At 42.0% G+C, this 23,996-nt stretch overlaps 1 protein-coding gene across 4 annotated transcripts; it reads right to left on the bottom strand.

Annotated features, from left to right (window-relative positions):
- Window positions 1-4,225: 4,225 nt before the first annotated feature.
- On the bottom strand, window positions 4,226-23,632 carry POLR2I (RNA polymerase II subunit I). Of its 4 annotated transcripts, none has more exons than XM_030207601.1 (7): window positions 23,578-23,632; window positions 20,336-20,550; window positions 13,286-13,340; window positions 9,537-9,610; window positions 6,821-6,895; window positions 5,928-5,979; window positions 4,226-4,611 (listed from the first exon to the last, which is right to left on the bottom strand). In XM_030207601.1, the coding sequence occupies exons 2-7, from the start codon at window positions 20,392-20,394 to the stop codon at window positions 4,549-4,551; spliced, it is 378 nt and encodes a 125-aa protein (XP_030063461.1). In that variant the 5' UTR covers window positions 20,395-20,550; window positions 23,578-23,632; the 3' UTR covers window positions 4,226-4,548. The 4 variants fall into 4 exon arrangements, with proteins under 4 accessions (XP_030063461.1, XP_030063463.1, XP_030063460.1 ...); XM_030207603.1 differs by having other exon boundaries at window positions 23,567-23,589; XM_030207600.1 differs by having other exon boundaries at window positions 23,490-23,584.
- Window positions 23,633-23,996: the final 364 nt, after the last annotated feature.

Genomic DNA, 23,996 nt, shown 5'->3' with positions numbered 1-23,996 from the left:
TTCTCAAAAGTATCAATGTTTGCACTAAAAGCTGGAAAGCAATTGTATAAAAGAATTTACTGATTGTCCTGAGCTTTTTTTTTTTTTTAAATAAAAAGATTTTGATGATCTGGTTGATTTTCATAGAAAGAGAGTTGTCCGCTATAACTCCCAAACTTTTAAATGAGTTATCCCATGAAAACTGATTAATGATAGTAACATTTTGGATTCCCCATGGGTTTCTTGAGGTGCCCAATCATATTTATAAATTGACATCAATAATGCTGCCTGGATGTAGTGATACATGACCAGTGATGTATGTATATTATGATGTATAGTTTATTATTGCTTCTTGTCCTGGTCAAGAGACTCCTGGCTTTGCTTGTAGTAATGGATGACCAGTGATGTAATGATTGTTTCTTTTCAACTTTAGATAGGTATTATTGTTTCTCTTCAACTATATACAGTAGCTTAATCATTGTGTATCAGACAATAATGACTTATGCACTCTCCGTTTGAAGTGAACATCTAATAAAAGTCTCATTTACCTAATATGAATCCAAAAGAATCCACAGTAATTATTGAGCAGTCTGTGTCAGTGATTGATTAGGCAGGCTGTAAAATTAGAGCAGTACAACAGCACTTAATGAAAACACCCCTACAATCGACGTCTTGGCCATACACATCAAAAACAAGGTCACCGGCCTATGTAAGGAACTCCAGAACGTAATCTGCAACTTGGACACATTTGTTGATAAACTGGAAAGCTCACACAAATAATTGCTAAAAGAACACAAATAATTGCTAAAAGAACTTGGTCATCTTTCACCCCACCAACCACTGAAACAGTAAAGCAGCTAGTGCAAAACTTTTCCAAAGCATCCTGCTGGTTAGAAAGCTGCCCAAACTACCCCATGCAAGTAGCCCCTGCACACTTCACTGAACAGCTAATTTCTTATCTGTCTCTTATGCTATCCAAAGGCCTGATTACAATAGAAAAAGGCAACCTTAGTCTAATACCGATTATTAAGAACGAGAAAAAAAAAAAGATAGAAATGAAACCGCAAACTACAGAACTGTGGCTTCCCTACCCCTCGTGACAAAGATAATGGAAGGACTAACTAGTTGTCAGCATAAACACAGACTTAAATCGAACATGCCTGAATCAGTCGAACTAAAGGTGCAAAGAACAGATTGAATAAAACAGGCAACAAGATGACCCCTGGGGCCCACCACAGACCACTTTATGAACCATTCACCACCTTCCAGTTAATGGAATATTTAAACAAACACTCCATATTGCATGATTCCCAATCTGGTTTCCATCCTCTGTTTAGCACTGAAACAGTGCTAATCACCCTTATAGCAAAACTCAGGAATGAGATCAGCAAAGGTAGGAAAATTCTCCTCCTACAGTTCGACATGTCAAGTGCTTTTGACATGGTCGATCACTCGATTCTTCTAAGGTTGCTGGACAAAATCAGAATTGATAGCTTAGTACTGTGGTTGTTTGATGGTTTTCTGACGTCCAGAACCTATCAAGTAAAGATGGGTGAAACCATATCTCCTATACAGAAAGTAGAATGTGGAGTTCCCCAAGGTTCACTCATTTCTCCCACCTTGTTTAACATCATCATGATACCACTAGCATGATCTCTGGCAAAAAACTGCTTCAATCCTTTCCTCTACACAGAAAACATGTCAATTTACATACCATTCGACAACTAGACGACATCATGGACAGAATTAAATCTGGTATAAACATCCTTGAATCATGGGTCAACACATTCAAACTGAAACATCAAAAAAAATAACACAATTCCTGGTGCTAAGATCTCCCCACTGCAATGACTCCTTCACAAGCATCGACATAGATTGGGTCACTCACCTAATAGTTGAAAATCTGAAACTACTAGGAGTCACTCTGGACCATAAACTACCATTTGAACAACAGGTCTCAACCACCACATCGAAAATGTTCCAAACTATGTGCAAGCTCAGGAGAATAAAGAGACTATTTTCCCAGAGAGATCTTCTGCATGATAAGTCTAAACGATGGTCTTTAGCACACGTTGACTACTGCAAGAGTGTATGCTGGTTGCAGGGAACAACTACTGACTAGACTACAGACTGCTCCAAACACAAAAGTCAGACCGATTTACAGGAAGTTCCGATAAGACAACGCTAACCCATTACTTCTAAAACTTCACTGGCTTCCAATCAGAGCCAGAATTCTTTTCAAGATCTGCACACTTCTCCACAGGATTACCTTTGGTCTTGCTCCTGAATACATGACCAACCTAATCTCCCACTGCGTAATGCTATCAATGGAGCATGTAGAAACCTTATCCTTCACTTCTCTACCTGCTTAGGATTAAGATACAAATCAGTGTACTCTTCTGGCTTCTTCTTTTTAAGCACAAAAAACTGGAACTCTCTAATAAAAGAACTAAGAGCTATGAGTAATTATACTCAATTTTGTAACACTTGAAAGCCGCCTTTTTCAGGAAATCTTTTCAACTTCGCTCCCTGTAACTAGTCTCAAATCAATGTATCACTTATGTTAGTTACTTTACACTTCTTTACCCCACTGTAACCTCACTTCATATCTACTGTCTGGTTCAATAGCCAGATCCTTAATGTCCTAGGTATTCTACTTTTCATTGTCAAGAATTATCTCCTCTGATTTTACTGCAAGCAACACTGAAACCAAATCATGTCTAAATAAACTGTACAAATGTCTAAATAAATAAATCTCTTGAATTTACATCCCTTTTTTTAAATTACTATACCTATAGTTGATTCCCTTTTCTAAAAGGCAATTTTCAAAAGCAAATAGCCATTTACCAAGGCAAGAGGGATTTTTTGAAACTTGCCCACTTAGCATTTTCATGATGGTGTTCCCAGGGCAGGGTTAGGCAGAGATGTGTAATGTAAAGGAATAAATGTTAACCTCTTTGGGTACTGTTTCAGTGGCATGGGATAGGAGGCAATGTTCTGTTGTGGATTAGGAATGGTTAATGAATAGAAAACAGAGGGTAGTGTTAAATGGCCATTTTTCTCAGTGGAGAAGGGTGGAGTGCCGCAGGGATCTGTACTGGGACTGGTGCTATAGAACATATTTATAAATTATCTGGAGATCAAAACAAGTGAGGTGATTACATTTGCAGATGACACAAAACTAATGCTGTTAAAAACATATATGGACATGTGAAAAATTGTAGGAAGACCTTAGGAAATTGGAAGACTAGACATCCAAATGGAAGATGAAATTTAATGTGGCCAAATGCAAAGTGATGCACATTGGGATTATATTCTGAACCATAGTTACTTGATGCTAGGGTCCACCTTAGGAGTCAGAACCCAAGATAAAGGAGTCACTGTAGACAATACACTGATATCTTCTGCCCAGTGTACGGCAACGGCCAAAAAAGCAAACAGGTTGCTAGGAATTATTATGAAAAGGGATGGAAAATAAGATGATAAATATTATAATGCCTCTGTATCGCTGTACGGTGCAACCTCACCTTGAGTACTACATTCAAATTCTGGCCACCATATCTCAAAAAGATATCGCGGAATTAGAAAAGGTTCAAAGAAGGGTGAGCAAAGTGACAAAGGGGATGGAATTCCTCTCATATGAGAAAAAGCTAAAGGGGTTAGGATTCTTTAGTTTGGAAAAGAGACAGCTGAGTGGGGCTATGACTGAGGTCTACAAAATCCTGAGTGGTGTAGAAAAGTAAATTGATTTTTTTACTCTTTCAAGAAGTACAAAGACTAGGGGACGTTCGAACACTTTTAAAACGAATAGAAGGAAATATTTTTCACTTGACGAATAGTTAAGCTCTGGAACTCAAACTTGTTGACAGAGGATGTGTTACAGCGGTTAGCATATCTGGGTTTAAAAAAGGTTTGGAAACTTTCCTGGAGGAAAAGTCCATAGTTTGCTATTGAGATAGATGTGGGGGAAGCCACTGCTTGCCCTGGGATCAGTAGCACGGAATTTTGCTACTAATTGGGATTCTTCCAGGTTTTTGCGACCTGGCTTGGCCACTGTTGGAAACTGGATATTGAGCTAGATGGACCATAGGTCTGATTCAGTATGGCTATTCTTATATTCTTATGAAATGGTGCATAAGGCATGCGTAAAGATTATCTATGAACTTCATGTCTGCTTGCACAGTTTTGAAAATTACCCTAATTCCAATGTGAAAAAGCAAAAAAAATGACAAAACCATTATTTTAATTCAAAAAAATACTTTTATTAACTTAATAACAAATCAGATAAAAATGGAGAAAAACCTTTTAACTGGTAGAATAAAACAGGAATTTTTAAGGACTTAGGGGTCTTTTTACAAAGTTGCGCTAACAATTAGCGTGCGCTAAATTCCATGCAGCCCATTATATTCCTATGGGCTGAATAGCATTTAGTGCACATTAATTAGTGTCTTAGTAAAAGGACCCCTTAAAGAATTAACACTTTCAGACCAAAATAGCAATATTTTACTGAAAGCCCTCGCTAAAATATTCCTTTTAAGCACATCTGCAGGGAGTAGCGTAAGGAAGGATTCACTCAGTCCAGCGATTTCCACAGTGAGGCGCTGTGCACACGTAATATAACCTCATGGCATCCTACAAAAGAGACACAAGTACATAATATAGCAACAGAAATATCAGTTTCTGGCAAATTAAGATGCCCTTTTACGAAAGCTTAGTGTGCACTAATGGAATTAGCATGCACTAAATGCTAAGAAGTCTATTTTATACCCATGGGCTTCCCAGCATTTAGCATGCACTAATTCCATTAGTGCACGTTAAGCTTTAGTAAAAGGAACCCAAGGCTGCTAATTCTCAGGCATAATCAGAGCAAAGTAAATGAATTTACAAACCAGTTTGCTTTTACATTTTTGAAAGTGGCATATTTTTAGCCCAAAGATTTAACGAGGGGAAAAAATCCATAGAAAATGCAAAAGGCACTGCAGGACTAGTGCCAGCAATAGTTAAATATAACAAAAAGGCAAAAGATTTTATGGTCAAGTTTTTCTGTGAAAATAAGATAGCTCTGATGTTCCAAGGTTTATTGATAAAAATATGCCCGATGTGGCCATGTTTTACCTACAACTGCTGAACCAGGAGGTCAAGTTGACTTTGTAAGACACACATCAATTTCACAAAAATCCTCCAGTATAGGAATTATAAAAAAAATAACCACTATATGGTTGTCAAATAGCTCTCTGGCGTCGAGGACAGGGAGATGTAGTCACTAAAACTCATAATAAAAGTGTATGCAAACATCTTTGCCACTGACATGCTCCGAGCCCTGGCATCTCAGCAGTCAGTAGCTATAGCTACCCAGCTGCAGCTGAATGTGGTGATTCCTGCTTTCAGCCTGGAAACCTCAGAGTTCTCATGCTAAGCTGGAAAGCCAGACATATGCCAGCAGCTCCAGACATGGGAATCAGGTACTCATAGTGTCCCCCTGAGCGCCTGCTAGTCTGTCCTCTTCATGCAGCTCCAACAATGTGTCGGGGGTGATTACAGAGTCTTGTCTAACAACAATCCCTTAAGTAGCATGATGAAGGAATTTGTGAAGGACCTAACTACAGCAATCCTTGTTTGTACTACCTCATGCTTGAATTACTCAAATTCTTCGCTAGTTGGTCTCACACAGCAAAGAACCACCAACCTATCCAGGAGTGAAAAAGTCCGAAAAGATATAAACCCCTGCCAAATAACCCACAAAAATATTATTCTGCCTGATGACAAACCAATGATACACTGCAAATAGAATGATCTTATATTAACATGACCACAAGACGAACAATACATTTCCAAATCAACCCTACTAAACTGTGTGAGACTATTACAACAGTAGGCAAGAGATTGTGAGGGGCATTCACATGGTCTCATTTCAGTAAGAGACAATATGAGCTTGGAAGGTTTCTTACCTCAGCTCTAGCACTGTGAGACTGGAAGAAGACAGCCTCTTTGTGTCCACACCTGCAACAAGGAAAACAGAGACCCCCATACCACATCAGACAAACGCAGACAGCAGAAACACAATGTTAGCAAATAAAGACCAAAATAAACCATCCAGTTACCAATGCATATAAAACTCCAAAATGCAATACAATGCCAAGCCCCTCACCCATATCTTCCACCTGACTTCTCAATCATTTTCTCATATTTGTCTCAAGCATACCCAAAATCTATCACAGTGACGGTGCTTTATATGCTTACATCAGAAAACATCAGCTCACTCCAATAACATGCTAACGTAAATACTCCAGAAGGAAAGGGGAAGGATCTTATATTGTTTTGACTTTTATATAAAGTTATCATATTGTAAACCACTGTGTATGGCTTTTCCAGGAAAGAAGTACATTTCTGCATTTAAATTACTCAATTTATTTAATTTTCACAGCACACAGATTCACAGAGATACACAGAGGCGTATTTTCAAAGCACTTAGACTTACAAAATTCCATAGGTTACTATGGAACTTTGTAAGTTTAAGTGCTTTGAAAATAAGCACCTATGTAACTTTGGAAGTCTAAGAGGCATATTTTCAAAGCACTTAGCCTTCCAAAGTTCCATAGAAACCTATGGAACTTTGGAAGGCTAAGTGCTTTGAAAATATGCCTCTAAGTGCTTTAAAAACACGCCTCATAGTAACCAATGGAACTTTGTAAGTTTATGAGCTTTGAAAATAAGCCTCTACATCATCTGGCTTCCTGGAGTAGATGAGGTGAAAATGTCTCTTAATATCTGGTTTGACTGACTGGCCAAAAAAAGGGGACTTTTCCCCAAAGAATAGGCACATATGGAAATGGACACTCACTTCTGACAGGGATGGTCTTCTGTTCGAGGCAGCGTTGGATCCTGGGAGACATCAGCAATGATCTGGGTCAACTCACTACAATAGAATAAATCTAAGGTGAGGAATAAGTACATAAGTACCGCCACACTGGGAAAAGACCAAGGGTCCATCAAGCCCAGCATCCTGTCTCCGACAGCGGCCAATCCAGGCTTCAAGAACCCGGCAACCCCCCCCCCCCCCAAAAAAAAAAAAAAAAAAAAATTGATAATGTTCAATGGACTTTTCCCTCAGGAATCTGTCCAAACCCCCTTTAAATTCTGTAAGGCCAGCTTGAATATAAGAAAATTGCAATCCACATGACTTTATGACACATGACATAAGCTACAGTGATCTGAAGATGATTTTACCCCCTTCCTGATTTCCCTTATGATTGCATATATGTCACACTGAATAGTTTGATTTTTAAACATGTATTAGACAAAGGGAAGCAGACTAATCACATCAATAAATGACATAATGTAGAAACTGAACAAAGTTATCCAACACCCATATCACCTATGTGAGAAAGTAACTGGCCTTTAATCGATCAAATTTAATTGATAATTAGATTCAGCTGATTGAACAGTCAAGCTTGATTGAAGCCTGCCCTACTGGTTCAATATGTAGTGAGATTTAGATTCAGAAAACAAGAACATCCAAAAAACTGCAGCCTCAGATAAGGTCAGTGTTCATGACTCCACAATAAGAAAATCTGGATTCATGGGAGAGAAGCAAGGTAGAAACTGCTGCTGTCCAAGAATAACATCAATGCTTCTCTCACATTTGCAAAAACACATCTGGATGACCCCCAAATCTTTTCAGAGAATGTTCTATGGATAAATGAGTCAAAAGTGGAATTCATTATCTGGTGAAAAGCAAACACAGTATTCCACAATAAGAACGTCATACCAACAGCCAAACATGGTGGTGATGGTGTGGGGATGCTTGGTTGCCTCAGGACCTGGAAAACCTGCCATTATTGAAGAAACCACAAATTCTGCACTGTACCAGAAAATTCTTAAGGAGATATAACAACTTTGAATAACTTTGTATCACTGGCAAATTTAATTACCTCACTTGTCATTCCCATCTCTAGGACATTTATAAATATGTTAAAAAGCAGCCGCCCCAGCACAGACTCCTGTGGAACCCACTATCTATCCTTATCCATTGAAAATACTGACCATTAAATCCTACTCTCTGTTTTCTATCTTTTAACCAGTTCTTAATCCACAATAGAATACTACCTCCTATCCCATGACTTTCTAATTTCCTCTCCATGAGGTACTTTGTCAAATGCCTTTTGAAAATCTAGATAAACAATAATGACTGGCTCACCTTTAGCCACGTTTCTTGACCCCTTTAAAGAAACATAGTAGATTGGTAAGGCAAGATTTCTCTTGACTAAATCCATGTTGACTTATTAATCCATGTTCAGTAATTTTGTGCTTTATAATAGTCTCTACCATTTTGTCCAGCACCGAGGTCAGGCTCACCAGTCTGTAACTTCCCAGATCACCTCTGGAACCCTTTTTAAAAATTGATATTACACTGGCTACTCTGACTTTCTGGTACCGTGCTTATTTTTAAAGATAAATTACTTATTACTAACAATAGCTCTGCAAATTCATTTTTCAGTTTTATCAGTACTCTAGGATATACACCATCCTGTCCAGGCAATTTGCTACTCTTTAATTTACCAAAGCCGATACCAGTTGGTTAGACGAACCAACCCTTGTTTTATGTTTTAACAATTTTTATTGATGACAAAGCAACACAAAGAAATTATACAACCATTTGGCAATGCAGAAAATAGTCCAAAAAATAACACCTTGAGTGCTCCTGTATATTACATGATGCCATCAAATTTTAACTGATTGAACTTCCCCCCTCCCCTCCCTCCATTCCAAATGTGGTGATTATGCCATAAAACATCCCACCAACTCAGTATCAGTGGCAACTTCATAACAACCCTGAGAATAAGCCAACATCTGTTCTCTATATTCACCTCAAACCCCAACCCTGTAGCACAGCAACAAAAAAAAAAATGGGGGGGGGGGGTGGACCAAAAAGAACACCCTGAGCTATCTCCCAGGGCAAGGTGTGCGCGCCACAATTTCAGCCTATCCAAGCAAAATGACCTTGGGGCATTCCAGCAGTTCACCTGGCTAGCTAGCAACAGAATGGTCCTGTCAAGGGGTGTTCAAAATCGAACTCCTAGCCCTATGCGGAAGAGATCCAATATACACCTCCCAAACTGCTAAAAAGACCTTCCAGCGTTTCGAAGAATATCTTGCATACCTCTTTTCCAATAACATCATATAATGTAAACGATTTCTCCAAGCCCAAAAGGATGGGGCCAACTCCCCTACCCAAACACTCATAATGACCCGTTTACCTACAGCTCTCGCCTTACATAACAACGAAATCTGGGAGCCAACCCTTGTTTTAGATGGTGTGCCTTAAGCTTTCCTTCATGTGAATGCATTTCTTTTCTATTTGACTGGGCTCTCCCTGATTTTCTTCTGTGTGATTGTATGTCAACATCTGGAGTTCCTTTTCTTTTTCTTTACGTTTTAGTTAAGTACACTGCTCTGCTCTGGCAGCTAGAGGGGTTTAGCAAATCCAATAAATTGTAAGTATGAGCAGTACCATTCAGGACTCCCTAAAATAAAAACTTTAAAAATGCTCCACTTACTCAACTTCGTGCGTGATCTTATTGACGTAGATACAACTGTTGTCAGCTTCCTGTTGATAGTCACAGTTACGGCACTGGGAGAGAGAATATTAAATCATGAAGGAGCACATTCATTTCAAAGCCATCATTCAGATCCAACTTCTTCCCACTAAAGCACAGGCAAACAGTGAAAGCTGACCAGCTATAGAGAACAACAGTTAATGCAGATGTAGGGGACTGACAGGGTGATAACATATATATGGAAGCATATGTGCTAATCTATCTAGAATTGCAGAAAGCCAAAAAACTGAAGATGAAAAAGCAGACTTGCATAAAGCAAAGGTACAGATGTGTCAAGATAAGAATGCTGGGATCAATGAACCTTGGTCTGACTCAATATGGCTTATGACCTAAAAGAAATCTCTTTGAAATTCTGGGTTCTCACAAAATTAGAACATATCATATCAGATCTCACTTCTATCAAACTGGGTCACTAACCAATGCCTGTGGCTTACAATGGTATACATGTGTTGCCAAACAGGCAGTCAATCGTTTCCTGCTCGGTTCCACTTTAGTGAACAGAAACGTGCAATAGTGCAAACTGTGAAACAAATCTGTTAGTTCTCCTTCTAAACTTCATAAAAATTATGATCACTACCTTGATAATGCTGGAACCAGCTCAATATGAAACAATCATTTTCACATTTCAATTCTTCATATCTAATAATGGAACAACAATGAGAAATGACTGGTTACCTTGTGCACTTTTCCAAAATCCATAAGACTTAACAATGACGAAAAACGTTAGATGCCTCTGGTTCAATGAGGATCCTGTTTTGTCTTCTGCGTCGGGAATGTGAAGCACGCAATAAGTGGTCATTTCTCATTGTTTCCTTATCTTGTGCTTCACATGCCTGTTGAACCAGAGAACAGACTTGTTTCACAATTTGACCACTGCTCCTTTCTATTCACTAAAGAGGAACCGATGATGGCATTCTGGGCAGGAAATGAGAACACTTCCAAAAATGCGTTCAATCATTTACATAGATGCCCTTGTAAGCCACAGGAATTGACTAGTGGCCCAGTTTGATACTGAGGTTCCTCTGTTTTACATTATATCTTTATACATTTTATAATATACATCAGATCTCACCTATATATTTTTTCTGATAATGCAGAATTCCAAAGAGAGATTTCTTTTTGGGTCATTTTGGTTGCTTTTTGTTTAGTTGGTTATCAATACTTGGATTAGTCCTCAATAAAGCATATTGCATGTTCTTAGACAGGCAAGATCAGACAAACCTGACTAATTTCTTTGATTGGATGACCAGAGAGCTGAATCGAGGGACAGCGCTAGATGTGGTGTACTTAGATTTTAGCAAAGCATTTGAAATGGTTCCCCATAGAGGACTAATGAGTGCCCTCGGTATGGGCCCTAAAGTGACTGACTAGGTTAGGAACTGGTTGAGTAGAAAGCGACAGAGGGTAGCTCACTCTGAGGAAAGAGATGTTACCAGTGGTGTGCCACAAGGTTTGGTTCTTGGGCCGGTTCTGTTTAACATTTTTGTATGTGATATTCCTGAAGGACTATCTGGTAAGGTTTGCCTCTTTGTGGATGACACCAAAATCTACAATACGGTAGACACCCCTGATGGTGAGATAACATGAGGAAGGACCTAGCAAAGCTTGAAGAATGGTCTGGAATTTGGCAGCTATGGTTTAATGCTAAAAAAATGCAGGGTTGCAACAACCTGAGGGTATGGTACAGTTTAGGAGGTGAAGAACTTTAGTGCACACAGGAGGAGGAGGAGGGGTACTTGTGTGTGATCATACGTGATGATCTTAAGGTGGCCAAACAGGTAGAAAAGGACATGAGGAAAGCTGGAAGGATGCTTGGGGTGCATAGGGAGAGGAATGGCCAGTATGAAACAGGAGGTGATGATGCCTCTGTATAAAACTCTGGCGAGTCTTCATTTAGAATACAATTCTGGAGACCGCACCTTCAAAAAGATATAAACAGGATGGAGTCAGTCCAGCTACTAAAATGATCATCATCATAAAACATGTGGGGACAGACAAAGATCTCAATATCTATACCCTGGAAGAAAGGCAGGGGAGGGAGATATGATAGATATGTTTAAATACCTCTGCAGCATAAATGTACACAACTGAAAGGAAGCTCTGGAATGAAGAGGCATAGGGTGAAGGTGAAAGGAGATAAAAGAGACTCAGAAATCTAAGAAAATACTTCTTCACGGAAAGGGTAGTAAATTTGTGAAGACAAAAACTGTATATGAATTCAAGAAAGCTTGGGACAAGTACACAGAATCTCTACAAAAGAGAAACGGATAGTAGATGACATGGATGAGCAGAGTGGATAGACCATATGGTCTTTATCTGCCTTCATTTTCTATTTTCCTAAGTTTCTATCACCAACATTCAGCAGTGGCAGAGTTTCTCTGTATTCTCAGGTATAATCAAAGTTGAAATGGCTTCTAAGATGGGCAGTAGGATAGCATGGCTTCAGTGCCCAGGAAAGCACAAAAGGAGAGGGCATAATCTGCTCTATAAGGGTACAATGGTTTTGCTGATAGCTAGAAAATGTCCTCAGCTATGCCAGTGCAGTGGCACAGTCAAGTAGAAAGGCTGGGAAAAATGGCCACCTGCCAAAATTTGTATTAATATAGCAGATGTTGGCAATGAAGAGAAAACCAGAATGAGGAAAATCCAAAAGATGGTTTTATTGACAGATTATACTTGGACTCTCAAGAGTCAGCTACAAAGGAAGCAGAGAAAGAAAGAAGCACATCTCATTTACATGATATGCAATATATCTTCCTATGAGCCCTATTTACTAAGGTGTGTTAGTGTTTTTAGCGTGCCTACACTTAGGGATATTGTAGGCACATACATGGTTAACGTGCATTAAAAATGTTAATGCGCCTATAACACTGCTTAGTAAACGGGGTCCTATGTCATTTGTACCCACATATAGCATAGAAGCCAGCTATCATGGTAAACATGGGTTCCAGCAACACAGGAAGGTGCAATAGGGGAGGTTTGAAAAGTATGTTTTTCCTCCTTGGAAATTCTAGATTTCATTCTCACAAATACTCCCATTCCACATGTAGGACAGAAGTCTCAATGTGTGGATGAAATAAGGCAAGAAAGAGGGCTTTAGACTTGTTTGAAACCGGGCAACATTTTCCACCTAGCACTCATATTCAGCAGCAAGTGGTGAAGTGAAGCCTGAAACCTGGGCCATCCAAAACAGCAGGTCTAAATCCTGGTGTCTTACGGAATAGTTTTTATAAGCCTGCTTTGCAGAAATAGGCTTTACACAATTGCCCTAAGTATGGGGCGCATCTTTGCACGGCACATCTTTTAATAAAGTACATGTACAGGCATTATCAGGAGCAGATATTGGGTGGAACTGGAGTGAAATTTGCCAGACATGTATATATTTTAAAGACATATGTTTATCTGCACAAATGTAAACAGAAAAATTATGCCTGACTCAAACAAGGTGTGACTGAGTGGAAGCTTTAGGGGAGTAAATTTTATATAGGCCTAAATGCAACAGATGCATCTAAATGCCCTCTACAACCTAAAATGCACTATTAAAAAATTACCCTCTAAATTGTTATGGCTGAAGGTATGTTTAAGATTTCTTCCATTTTAGCCAGAGATTTAGGGGGCTCCCAGCCCCAGGGGAAATGTTGTGCAGAATAACCAGGCCAAAGCAGCCTTATTTCCAAAGCAGAACTTACAGCATACAGCAGGATTCTGTTTTCTTTATCTTCTTTGGGGTACAACATGTTATTGCTTGAAAAGGAAAGAACAGAACAGAAGTTAATACAGGTGAGAAACAATACATTTTCCACAGACAGCAGGACTGAGCAGGCACAAAAGTGGGTGATGCCATTGGGACAGAACAGCTCTTCCTAGTGTAAAGTGCTGAGCGTGCGCAACCCTTCCTGTGAACAGCAGTCATCCGAGTTAGTTCCACAGCACAAGAAGGCATGCAACTCTCTGGGAGGTGGGAGAGATTGTGTGCCTGTTCAACCACGCTATGAAAAACATTTTGGTACAGGTGAGACACAATGCTTTTTCCACTACCAAGCAGGAGTGAGTCAGGCACACAAGTGGGTTTAGATAAAGCAAGATATAGACGGACTAGACAGTCCAAGAAATATGCCAGGGTTGCTCAATGTTACAAAACCAGGTCAGTCCACAAGAGTGGAAGAAGCCAACCACAATTTTCAAGATGATTAAAAAAAAAACATTTATGTTGACAAACTGAACCCAACACGGGTTGCGTTTTGACCCCCAAGCCTTCTTCAGGGGTTCTTATAAAGCCAACAAAATGATCATAAATATGGATAATAAAAAAGCATCAGCACTGAGAAACTTCACTCCATGAGTCAGCATAAAATACATCAGAAAAACTGCCTTGCTTCCTAGTTTGTTTGGCAAAACCAGGTCAGCCAGAACAGTGCAACACCTCTGATGGTAGCCTGGTCCAACCAGTACTGTGACGTCAAAGCATTATGCAAGAAGTAGAACAGATTTTATTTATTTCAGCATATTTCATACACCGCTATGGCCTAAAATAAGCATTAAGCAGTTTACAATGCAGCAATATAAAATAAAATACAGAATTCAAATTAAAAGCAAAAGATGAGAGTAAGAGGGAGGAATGATCAGGAGATCAGGAAGAAAGAATAAAAGGCTAGTGAAGATCTCAGGTAGGGGGAGGGAAAGCCATAGTAGATAGATTTTCAGGGCTTGCTTGAAGGCAGGGAAAGAGGACTGATTTCTTACGGTGAGTGGGAGATTGTTCCACAATTTGGGGCCAAGATAGCGGAAGGCTGAGTCATGGATGGTGGTCCTGCAGATCTGTGAAGAAGTAGGAAGGGTCAGAAGGTTGTGGTCTGCGGAACGAAGGAAGTGTAATGGAGTGTAGGGAATAAGACGTTTATGGAGATACTATTAAAAAAGGCCCGTTTCCAAAACCAATGAAACGGGCGTTAGCATGTGGCTTTTTTTTTCTGTGTGTGTGTGTGTGTGTGAGTGTGAGGGTGGGGTGTGTGTGTGCAGGTTGTTGATGTGTGTCTTTTTTTTTGTTTTTTGCTTGGGGGGTTGGGGGATGTGCTGTGCTGGCAAAGTGGGATGGATTGGTGTGTGGCTTTGAGGGTGTGTTTCTGTTGTATTGTGGGGCACGCTGTTCTCCGGCTCCACCGACTCCACGTCAAGCGAACCCAAATATAGGCTGTGCTATAGGCCCTCCAGCACTCTTCAGTACCGGCATTAGGCATTTAAAAATTTCTCCCCCCCCCCCAGTCTATTTTTGCACATACCCACAGCAGGAATATTCTTCTCTCGTTCAAGCGGTGGTGCTGCACAGATAATGAGCCGTTCTGCTGATGAATGCTCCTCCCTTATTGCCACGTAGTTTCTTCTGATAGGTCCATGTTACGTTGCCTAGCGTTGCCTGGGAACGGTTTTGTGATGGTCCTTTGTGTTTCAGAACGTTGAGGGTGTTTTTTCTGATTGGTCTGTCAAGCGAGGGCGGGGCAGAGAGACATGGTCAGAGTTGTGGCTTCACCACCATGAACTGACGAACCCTTCAGGGAGTGACTGAGTGACTTCAGAATGTTGTCTTCAGAATGTTGAGGGTGAGTTTTATTATAGTAGATGAAGGAACAGAGAAAAGTCTGGACTTAGAGGCAGATGCACTAAAGCTAAATGAGCCTTTAATGACTCTCCAACGAGGAAAATTTGATCCGTTGCATGCATCAAAGGGCTTTTACCGAGGAAGCCAGCAGCTAACGAAAACGGAATGGAGATGAGCAATTAGTGTGAAAACCCCATTGAAACGACATGCACTAACCTTTTCCGATTGCCTTTACGCAGGAAAAAGGCAGGAAATCTAACGAGAGGTCTGGACCTCTCGTTAGGACAGCTCTGTGCCAGGAAAAATCATTAAGTGAAAAAATAAACAAACTTTGAGCCAATCCCAGCGCATTAGCAGAGCTAAAAGCGCTGTGATTGGTCCAAAGGACGTCAGAAAACACATAAAAAAATAAAAATAAAAAAGGATCGGGAGGGGGCAAGGGCGCTCATCAGGAGCGTCCTGTACGGACGGCCTTGCCCCCCCCCCCCCCGCTGCTCCCCACTTTCCGCCGTTCCCCCCACCCCGAAAAAGCAAAATTCTAGCAGCCCCTGCCCCCCTCCCTTCCTCACTACTCTGTCTCACCTCCGCTCCGCCTCCCGACATCCCCCGCCCTGTGCCCCGCCCCCTGTTGGGGTCGTCGCCGCCATTCCCCGCCTCCATCGGGCCCCCCTCCCTCTTACCGGGCCCGTGCAGCGCCTCTCTCCTCTGTCCGAAGGCGCTGCACGGGCAAGAAGAAAGCTGATGCCTGCCTTCGCCCAGCTTCGGTCGCGCGTCTCTCTCCTGCTGCGCCCGCCCCTGTCTGACGTCAGTAACCTACGTAGGTTACCGACGTCAGACAGGGGCGGGCCCAGGAGGAGAGAGACGCGCGACCGAAGCTGGGCGAAGGCAGGCATCAGCTTTCTTCTTGCCCGTGCAGCGCCTTCAGACAGAGGAGAGAGGCGCTGCACGGGCCCGGTAAGAGGGAGGGGGGCCCGATGGAGGAGGGGAATGGCGGCGACGACCCCAACAGGGGGCGGGGCACAGGGCGGAGGATGTCGGGAGGCGGAGCTGAGGTGAGACAGAGTAGTGAGGAAGGGAGGGGGGCAGGGGCTGCTAGAATTTTGCTTTTTCGGGGGGGGGGGGGGGGGAGCGGCGGAAAGTGGGGAGCGGGCAAGGCCGTCCGTACAGGACGCTCCTGATGAGCGCCCTTGCCCCCTCCCGACCCTTTTTTTTTTTATTTTTGTTTTGATTTGGGAGCCATGTGCTTGTGATTTGACTGTGTTTTGACTGTTTGTGGCATGCGCAGAGCAGCTAACATAACGCTTGGCTGCTCTGCGCATGATTTGGGGGCCGATTAACGATGTGTATTGTGATTCTTTGATACATTGTACGTTTCAATACCGATCTCAGCATGTGTGACTTTTTTTTTTGGTGCATTTTTCGTTATTTTAAAATCGTTAGGGACTTTAACGATTTAGATTTTTTTACGTTTGGTTGCTGCATCTGCCTCTTAAAGGCAAGTGCAAGAATTTGGAACTGTATTTGAGCATATAAAGGAAGCCAGTATTCTGAGCTGAGTAGATGTGTCACATTATCAAATCTATGGGCATTATAGAGTAGTTTGACTGTGGTGGATTGAACAAGCTGCAGAAGTTTGAGTGAATGTACTGGAAGATCAGCATAAAGAGAATTACAATAATCAACGTATGAAATGACAAGAGTCAAGATAAGGGAATGGAGTGAAGCAGTGGGAAGGAGCAAGCAAAACGTACGTGTTGGAAAGCAAAAAAAGGAGGAATGAAGAAAGGCATTAATTTGTACTGAATCAAAGATCACCCCAAGAATTTTAATCGAGTCCTTAAAGAGGAGAGGAGAACTATTCATTGAATGCGAAGGGACATGAACTTCAGCAGAATAAGAGGAAAGTACAGATGCACACTTTGAAGAGTTGAGAAACAGGAGATTGGATTTAAGCCATGGAGAAACTTGAGAAAGACAGGAGTTTAGCTGAGCGACAGAAGTGGTATCAGAGAATCTGCAGATACCACTTCCGTTGCTCGACTGTATCTGCAGTGGCTCCGAACAAAACCATGAACAAAACAAACATTCCCAGAAATGAGGGAAACATCACAAAACAAAAATGTTCTGGCTACACACCCCTACTAACCACTAGGCCATTCAAAGCATATGCTTGCACAGTCCCCTATGCTCACTCACTACTTGCAGCTGCCACACCCAGAACTAGGTCCTGTGATTTGCACTATGGTACTTATGGAAGAGCTGAAGTATGTGAAGAAGCCAAGAAAAAAAGATCCAACAGGGAAAGGGGCCATGGAAAGAGTGAATGGGGCTGAGGGAGGTCTTGAGAAAGGAAAGAAATGGGTCCTGCAAATGTATGCTTGCCTAGGGCCCAATATAGTATTAATCCAGCCTTGGCTATAGAACAGTGGCATCCCGTAGTTGGGCTGTAAAATCCATCTTTTGAAACCATGTCATACACATCTGTTTCATTATCACAGTTGATTTAATGTTGCTATTCTTTCCAAACCCAAACACAATGTTTGGGTATGACACCAATCAAGCACCTCTCCTCTCTAAATGTCAATGACACACACAGAGACAACATAGCTACTGGAAAATATTCCATGATCTATGCTCTGCATGCTTTCCTACTTGTTAATCTCGTTTCTGTACCTCACACATACAAGCTTTTGCCACTGTTTTCCTTGAGACTAGCGGCTTCTACTCTGCTACTTTCTTCTGTTCTCTGTTAGTTAACAGCAACTTCAATCACTGCCTTTGTCACAGGCCAACTCCCAGCAACCACATGATGGCTCTTGTTCACAATGGTTCCTTATTCCCCAACACTAGTGATTCCCAAACCTGTCTTGAGGGAACCTCAGCCAGTCAGGTTTTCAGGATATCCACAATGAATATTCATTCATTGATTTACATACACTGCCTCCTTGGTATACATATCTATCTCATGTATATTCATCGTGGATACCCTGAAACCTTGACTGGCTGGGGAAGCCCTGCCAGACACTAACCATCTTAATGTTTGTGATTATTAAACTATAAAATAGCGCCTGGTTTGCACAAATCACAGTGGTTACAAAATTAAAAACCAGAAATAATAAAAAAAGAACTCCATATTATAATCAAAAAGCACTAAATCATACAAGATACATACACAGTGATGCTACAAGACCCTCCTAATTCCCTGAAATCTGTTCACCAAATGGTTCTGCAAACACCAACAGCATACCTGGCAGCATCTTTGCTGACTTTTCACTCCATTACCTGTCGCTCAACTACACCTTCTATCTCCCACAGTACAAGTCTCTCCTAGTTTTCTATGGCTTCCTTGCTGGGTTTTGGATTAGAAAGCACTCTGTATGTATTTTGTTTATAAGCCACCTAGATGGCATTGCTGAGAGGCAGTATATTAAATGAATAATAAACTTGGAAACTTGCAGTTTAATCAGCTTTTCTGTTTTTATTGTACTGGACAGATGATGACTGAACCACAGAAAGCTCTGTACCTACAGAGTGACCAGCAGTTGAAAAGATGTTTCCAGCAGATGTTAAGCTGCAAGAAAGAGGCAGGAAGTTCAACAGCAGGAGCCTAACCACAGCTTATCTTGGAACAGTGGGCAATTTTTCTTTCCCCTTCCCACCAGCTACCGTCTCGATTTTCTAATTTAAACCTATCAGTCAAGGCACCTTTGTTGCTGCATCTTTCCCTACAACCTGGCACTGGAATGTTAAAAGCATGATCAGCCCCCGAGAAGGCAGCTCGACTACTGGTTTTAAACATGAAAACTCAGATTAGAGCCTCTATTCTGCTCCCCACAGGTTGCCAGTGGGCTTAAACTTCCCTGCTACTGCTATTTTCATCCAGCTCTGCTTCTCTTCTGACTGGTGTGGTTTCAGCTCCCAGCTAGTACACTCTGATTACATCATTCAGCCACTACATTCCATCTCCATTTGGGCAAATGAGCAGCAGATCTCATCATGAAAGCTCCTAAGACTAGGAATATTTTGGGGGTATTTTGGTAATAACTTAAAATTGGAAGCCTTAATTACAAATATACTGCCATGCTATTATTTATTCTGATTTATTAACCACCTTTATGACAAGATTCACCCAAAACAGTGTAAAACAGGTGTAACACGACCGGCATTTTACATTATAGTAACAGCGTAACTACAGTAAAATGATCAAAGCAGCACAATACATAAATAGAACAGCACAATAAATTCAAACATAACCAATTTATTAGTAATATAAAACAGTATAAAAGTATATTCAAAGAAAAATATGATTCTCATGTTAAACAGCTTGGGTGGTGAGATGAATAATGATTGTGGCAGAGGAGAGTGGGTGACGAGGCACTTAATAGAATCAGGAGGCAAGTGGTAGGGAGAAGGAATAACAGCTTTTTTGGGAGGTCAGATGCTGTGATTGAAGGCTACAATGAACTATGGTGGGAAATGAGGCTTTGTGTTGTGAGGCAGCTGATGAAGTGATTAATGCCAGAGAGGACTCGATAAGGTCAAAGTGAAGGCTCTGATGAGTGAGGACTGTTGAGGAGATAAATACTGGCTCTGATTCAGGAAGGTGGTCCAGTGATACACTGGGGGTGGGGTTGAATTCCTCACCTCCAAGGGTACAAATGGAACAACAATGGGTCAAGATTACAAAACTGATGTATGTAAATTGAAGTATTGAGGTCCATTACTGGGATACTGCCCAGAGCCCCAAGTGTTGACTGTATTGTTATTGTAAAACATGGAGGAGTGGCCCAGTGGTTAGAGCACCTGCATTATCATGCTGAGGTGGCTGGTTCAAATCCCACTGCTGCTCCTTGTGATCCTGGGCAAGCCACTTAATCCTCCATTGCCTCAGGTACAAACTTAAGATTATGAGCCCGACAGGGAAAATACCCAGTGTACCTGAATGTAACTCACCTTGAACTACTACTGAAAAAGCTATGAGCAAAATCCCAAATAAATAAAATAATTTATGCTGTAATCCACTTTGCTCTACTGAATTGTAAAATGCAGAATATAAATTATTGAATTAAATTATCCACCTCTACCAAGTGCTGGTTTGAAGTATGTACTGTAGTAGCCGGCTGTAGTTTTTGGATTAACTCACCATTCCTGGCAGAAACGGATCCCCACGAAGCCAGGTTCATAAGTGCCATCTGCCAACATCTTGGGCAGCACTAACTTACTGGCAGTCCAGCTTGTGTAGTAACCACACTGCTCCTGAGCAGAAAGTGATGATGAATGTGCAGTAACACCAGCTGTCCTGGTAAGAAGCTCTCAGAGCATATGTCGTAGTGAATTCTAATCCTGTAAGGTTTAGACCTATAAAGGTAAAAACATTGAGGAATCAGCATTATGGTGTTACTGTACTGGTATACATCAAGCAACACATTTGTGCTTCCCAAATTCTTCAAGCAATTAAATACCCTATATAGTTCAATACCATCATAATAGTTTTTATCGTCCAGCCTTTATACACCCACAAACCAGAAGCAGCCTGCCCTACTGAGCATTCAGGTATGTCTCAGTGAACTGTTCAAATGGTGGCAGCAGTAGAGTACAGCAGGCCTCAGCACAGAACTCAGTTCTGTGGGTGCCAGTGAATGCTGAGCACCCCCAACTGACAGAGCTGCCAAGTTACTGATTGCAGAAGGGAGACTTTTCACCAGTCCTTGGTTTTAAACTTACATCCTAAAGTAGTGTAGTCTATGGGGCCATTTTACCAAGCCACGTAAGCGTCTACTACGCACAACTAAATGGGAGTTACTGCCCAACTACCCACGGTAATTTTATTTTTGGCACGCATCCAATATGCACACCTGAAAAATATTTTTTATTTTCGGGTGCGTGTAATGGACACATACCAAGTGGCATTTAATGCACGTAGGTCATTACCAGAGTAATACGACACCCAAAAATCAGAGTCAGTGGAGGAGTGGCCTAAGGGTTAGTGCAGTGGGCTTTGAGCCTGGCTATGTTGGTTTGATTACCACTGCAGCTCCTTGTGACCTTGGGAAAGTCACTTAACCCTCCATTGCCCTGGGTACAAAAACTTAAGATTGTGCGTCCTTTAGGGACAGGAGAAAGTACCTGCATTTGTGTACAGTGCTGCATACTTCTAGTAGCACTATAGAAATGATTAGTAGTAGTAGAAAAAAAAACAAGGACATATTGTTTGAAATGATAACTTTTATTAGAAAAAAATAGACAGTGAGCTACAAAATATTTAAGGGATGTGAGTAAAACCCAGATCTTCTAAGTACCACCTTAAAAATGGATCATTAGTTTGTTTACAGTGCAGCAGTTCTTCTCCAAAGAAGGGAGAGAGCCTTCCTGCTCCAACACTCATTTTCATAACCCTCTAATGTGCTGTATCCAGCAAACATTCTTCTGCAAAGGACTAGAACCATCTTGGACCAGCATTGTCTTCTCTCAGAAGGGCCGCATCCCCCTGGGTCCAGTACTCATTCCCCCCCCCCCCCCCCCCCCCGCCGCCAGAGGGCCCCATCCCCCTGGATCCAGCACTCATTCATTTCCAAAACTGCAGCATCTACCTGGATCCAGCACTCATTCATCTCCAAAACTGCTGCATCCACTTGGATCCAGCACTCATTCATTTCCAAAACTGCTGCATCCACTTGGATCCAGCACTCATTCATTTCCAAAACTGCAGCATCTACCTGGATCCAGCACTCATTCATTTCCAAAACTGCAGCATCTACCTGGATCCAGCACTCATTCATCTCCAACATTTTTGCATCTACTTGGATCAGGAACTGTTTTCTCTGTGGGGCTGCATTCACCTAGATCCTGCACTCTTTTCGCCTCAGAAGGGCTCTATATCTCCGTGGATCCAGCACTGTTTTCTCTCAGAAGGAATGCATGCCCCTGGATCCAGCACTCATTTACTCCCAAAAATGAAGCATGTAGCTGAAACCAGCGCAGTTTTCTCTAGGAGGGAAGCATCCGACACGGTCTTCTCTCTGAAGGGCTGAATCATAAACTAGATCTAGCACTGTTTTCTCTCAGAAGGGATAGTTCCACCAAGTTCAAAGGGCTCTATCCCTCTGAATCCAGCACTCATTCCATCCTAGAAGGGCTGCCCTACCTGGGTCCAGCACTGTTTTTTTCTCAGTAGGGCTTCAGCCAACCTGAAGCCAGTACTGTTTTTGGTCAGTATGGCTGCAGCAATTAGTAATCATCTTTAGAAGAGCTGCTGACTTCCTGGATCCAGTACCAAATTCTTTAGAAGGGTGCACCCTCTTGTGCACTGATTCTTTTTAGAAGGGCTGCAAACACATGGATCCAGCACTCATTCCCCAGAAGGGCAAACTCCCCTTAGATAAAACAATGCTGGATCCAAGTGAATGCAGCCACCCCTGGGGGAATTTGCCCTTTTGGGGGGCATGAGTGCTGGGTGCATGTGGCTGCAGCCCTTCTAAACAGAATTAGTGCCCAGGAGGATGCACCCTTCTAAAGCAAATTGGTGCTAGATCCAGAAGGATGCAGCCCCTCTAAAGATAATTATTAGTGCTGGATCCAGGTGGGTGCAGCCCTTTTGGGGGGTAAGGATTGCTGGATCGGGGAGGGGGGAGGCTGAGCTGCAGCACTTTTGGAAGAAAAATGTTCTGGATCCAAGTAGATTCAGCCCTTTGGGGGGGGGGGGGAGAGGAGTGCTGGATCCTGGGGAATGCAGCCCTTCTGAGGGGGGGGGGGGAGAAGTGCTGGATCCAGGGGAATGCAGCCATTCTGAGAGAAAACAATGCTGGATCCAGGGGGATCGGAACCTTCTGGGGGGAAAAAGTGCTAAATCCAGGGGGAAGCAGTTCTTCTGGGGGAAATAAGTGCTGAATCCAGGGGGACAACAGTGCAAATGAGTGCTGGAGCAGGAAGGCTCCCTCCCTTCTTTGAAGGGCTGCTGCACTCGAAACAAAAGTGATCCGTTTTTAAAATGTTATTCTAAGGACCTGGGTTTTACCTTCTTCCCTATTTAAACATGCTAAATTGCGTATGCACCGCATTGGGCCCCTCCTGTAGTTAAGCGACCGAAGTGCCGCAAAGATACACTAAGTCGACTGTACTCACACTATCACACGCCGAGCATCCCTCGTCACACGAATTCAGGGATCGGAAGAACGGCCTCCTCACCCGCATTCGGGTTTCAGCCTCCCCTCTGCATGATCTGCTATCTCTCCCTCTTATCTATCTTCCACTTTCCTTCTTGTCCGCGATACAGCACCTCCCCCCGATCAAACTCATACCTGAGATCGCCCACTAAGAATCCCTCAGCTTTCCTTCTTCGGTGTCCCGTCCCGTCCCCTATGATAATGATACATACACTACACATACATCACACAACTTCGTTACATATTGCCAAAGGAAACAGGAAGTTTAGTTGCGTCAGAGAAGAGCGCAACTAAGGAGGTTAAATCAAGGAGGTTTAATAGACAGGAGATGAAGTGACGTCAACACGCTGAAACCAATTAAGTCGGTCTGAGTTTTCCCTTCCCTGCGCAGCCGTCATCCCCGTATACTCAAAACAAAGCAAGCAAACCTATGAGCTGGTGCATCTACGTTGTCGTTCTTTATTGTTGGTAACATTTTTATTTCGTTCTTTATTGTTGGTAACATTTTTATTTAATCTCACTTATATTTTCAAACATGCCAGCTTGTGCAGCATACAGATGTACACAGAGGAATCATAAAAACGAGATAACTTTTCATAGGTAGAGTGCTAATTTGTTGTAAATCTTAATCAGTGGTTAGTT

The sequence above is a fragment of the Microcaecilia unicolor genome, chromosome 6 (genome assembly GCF_901765095.1).
Source record: "Microcaecilia unicolor chromosome 6, aMicUni1.1, whole genome shotgun sequence".
NCBI classification, from domain to species: domain Eukaryota; kingdom Metazoa; phylum Chordata; class Amphibia; order Gymnophiona; family Siphonopidae; genus Microcaecilia; species Microcaecilia unicolor.
This window is presented reverse-complemented; position numbering and strand designations above follow the sequence as displayed.

Coding starts and splice junctions, on each gene's coding strand:
- POLR2I (XM_030207601.1), bottom strand. CDS start 20,394: ATGTTGGCAGATGGCACTTATGAACCTGGCTTCGTGGGGATCCGTTTC. Junction 9,611..13,285: donor ACAGAATCCTGCTGTATGCT/GTAAGTTCTGCT, acceptor TCTCTCTCCCAG/TGCCGTAACTGTGACTATCA. Junction 4,612..5,927: donor CTCACAGTGCTAGAGCTGAG/GTAAGAAACCTT, acceptor TCTCTTTTGTAG/GATGCCATGAGGTTATATTA.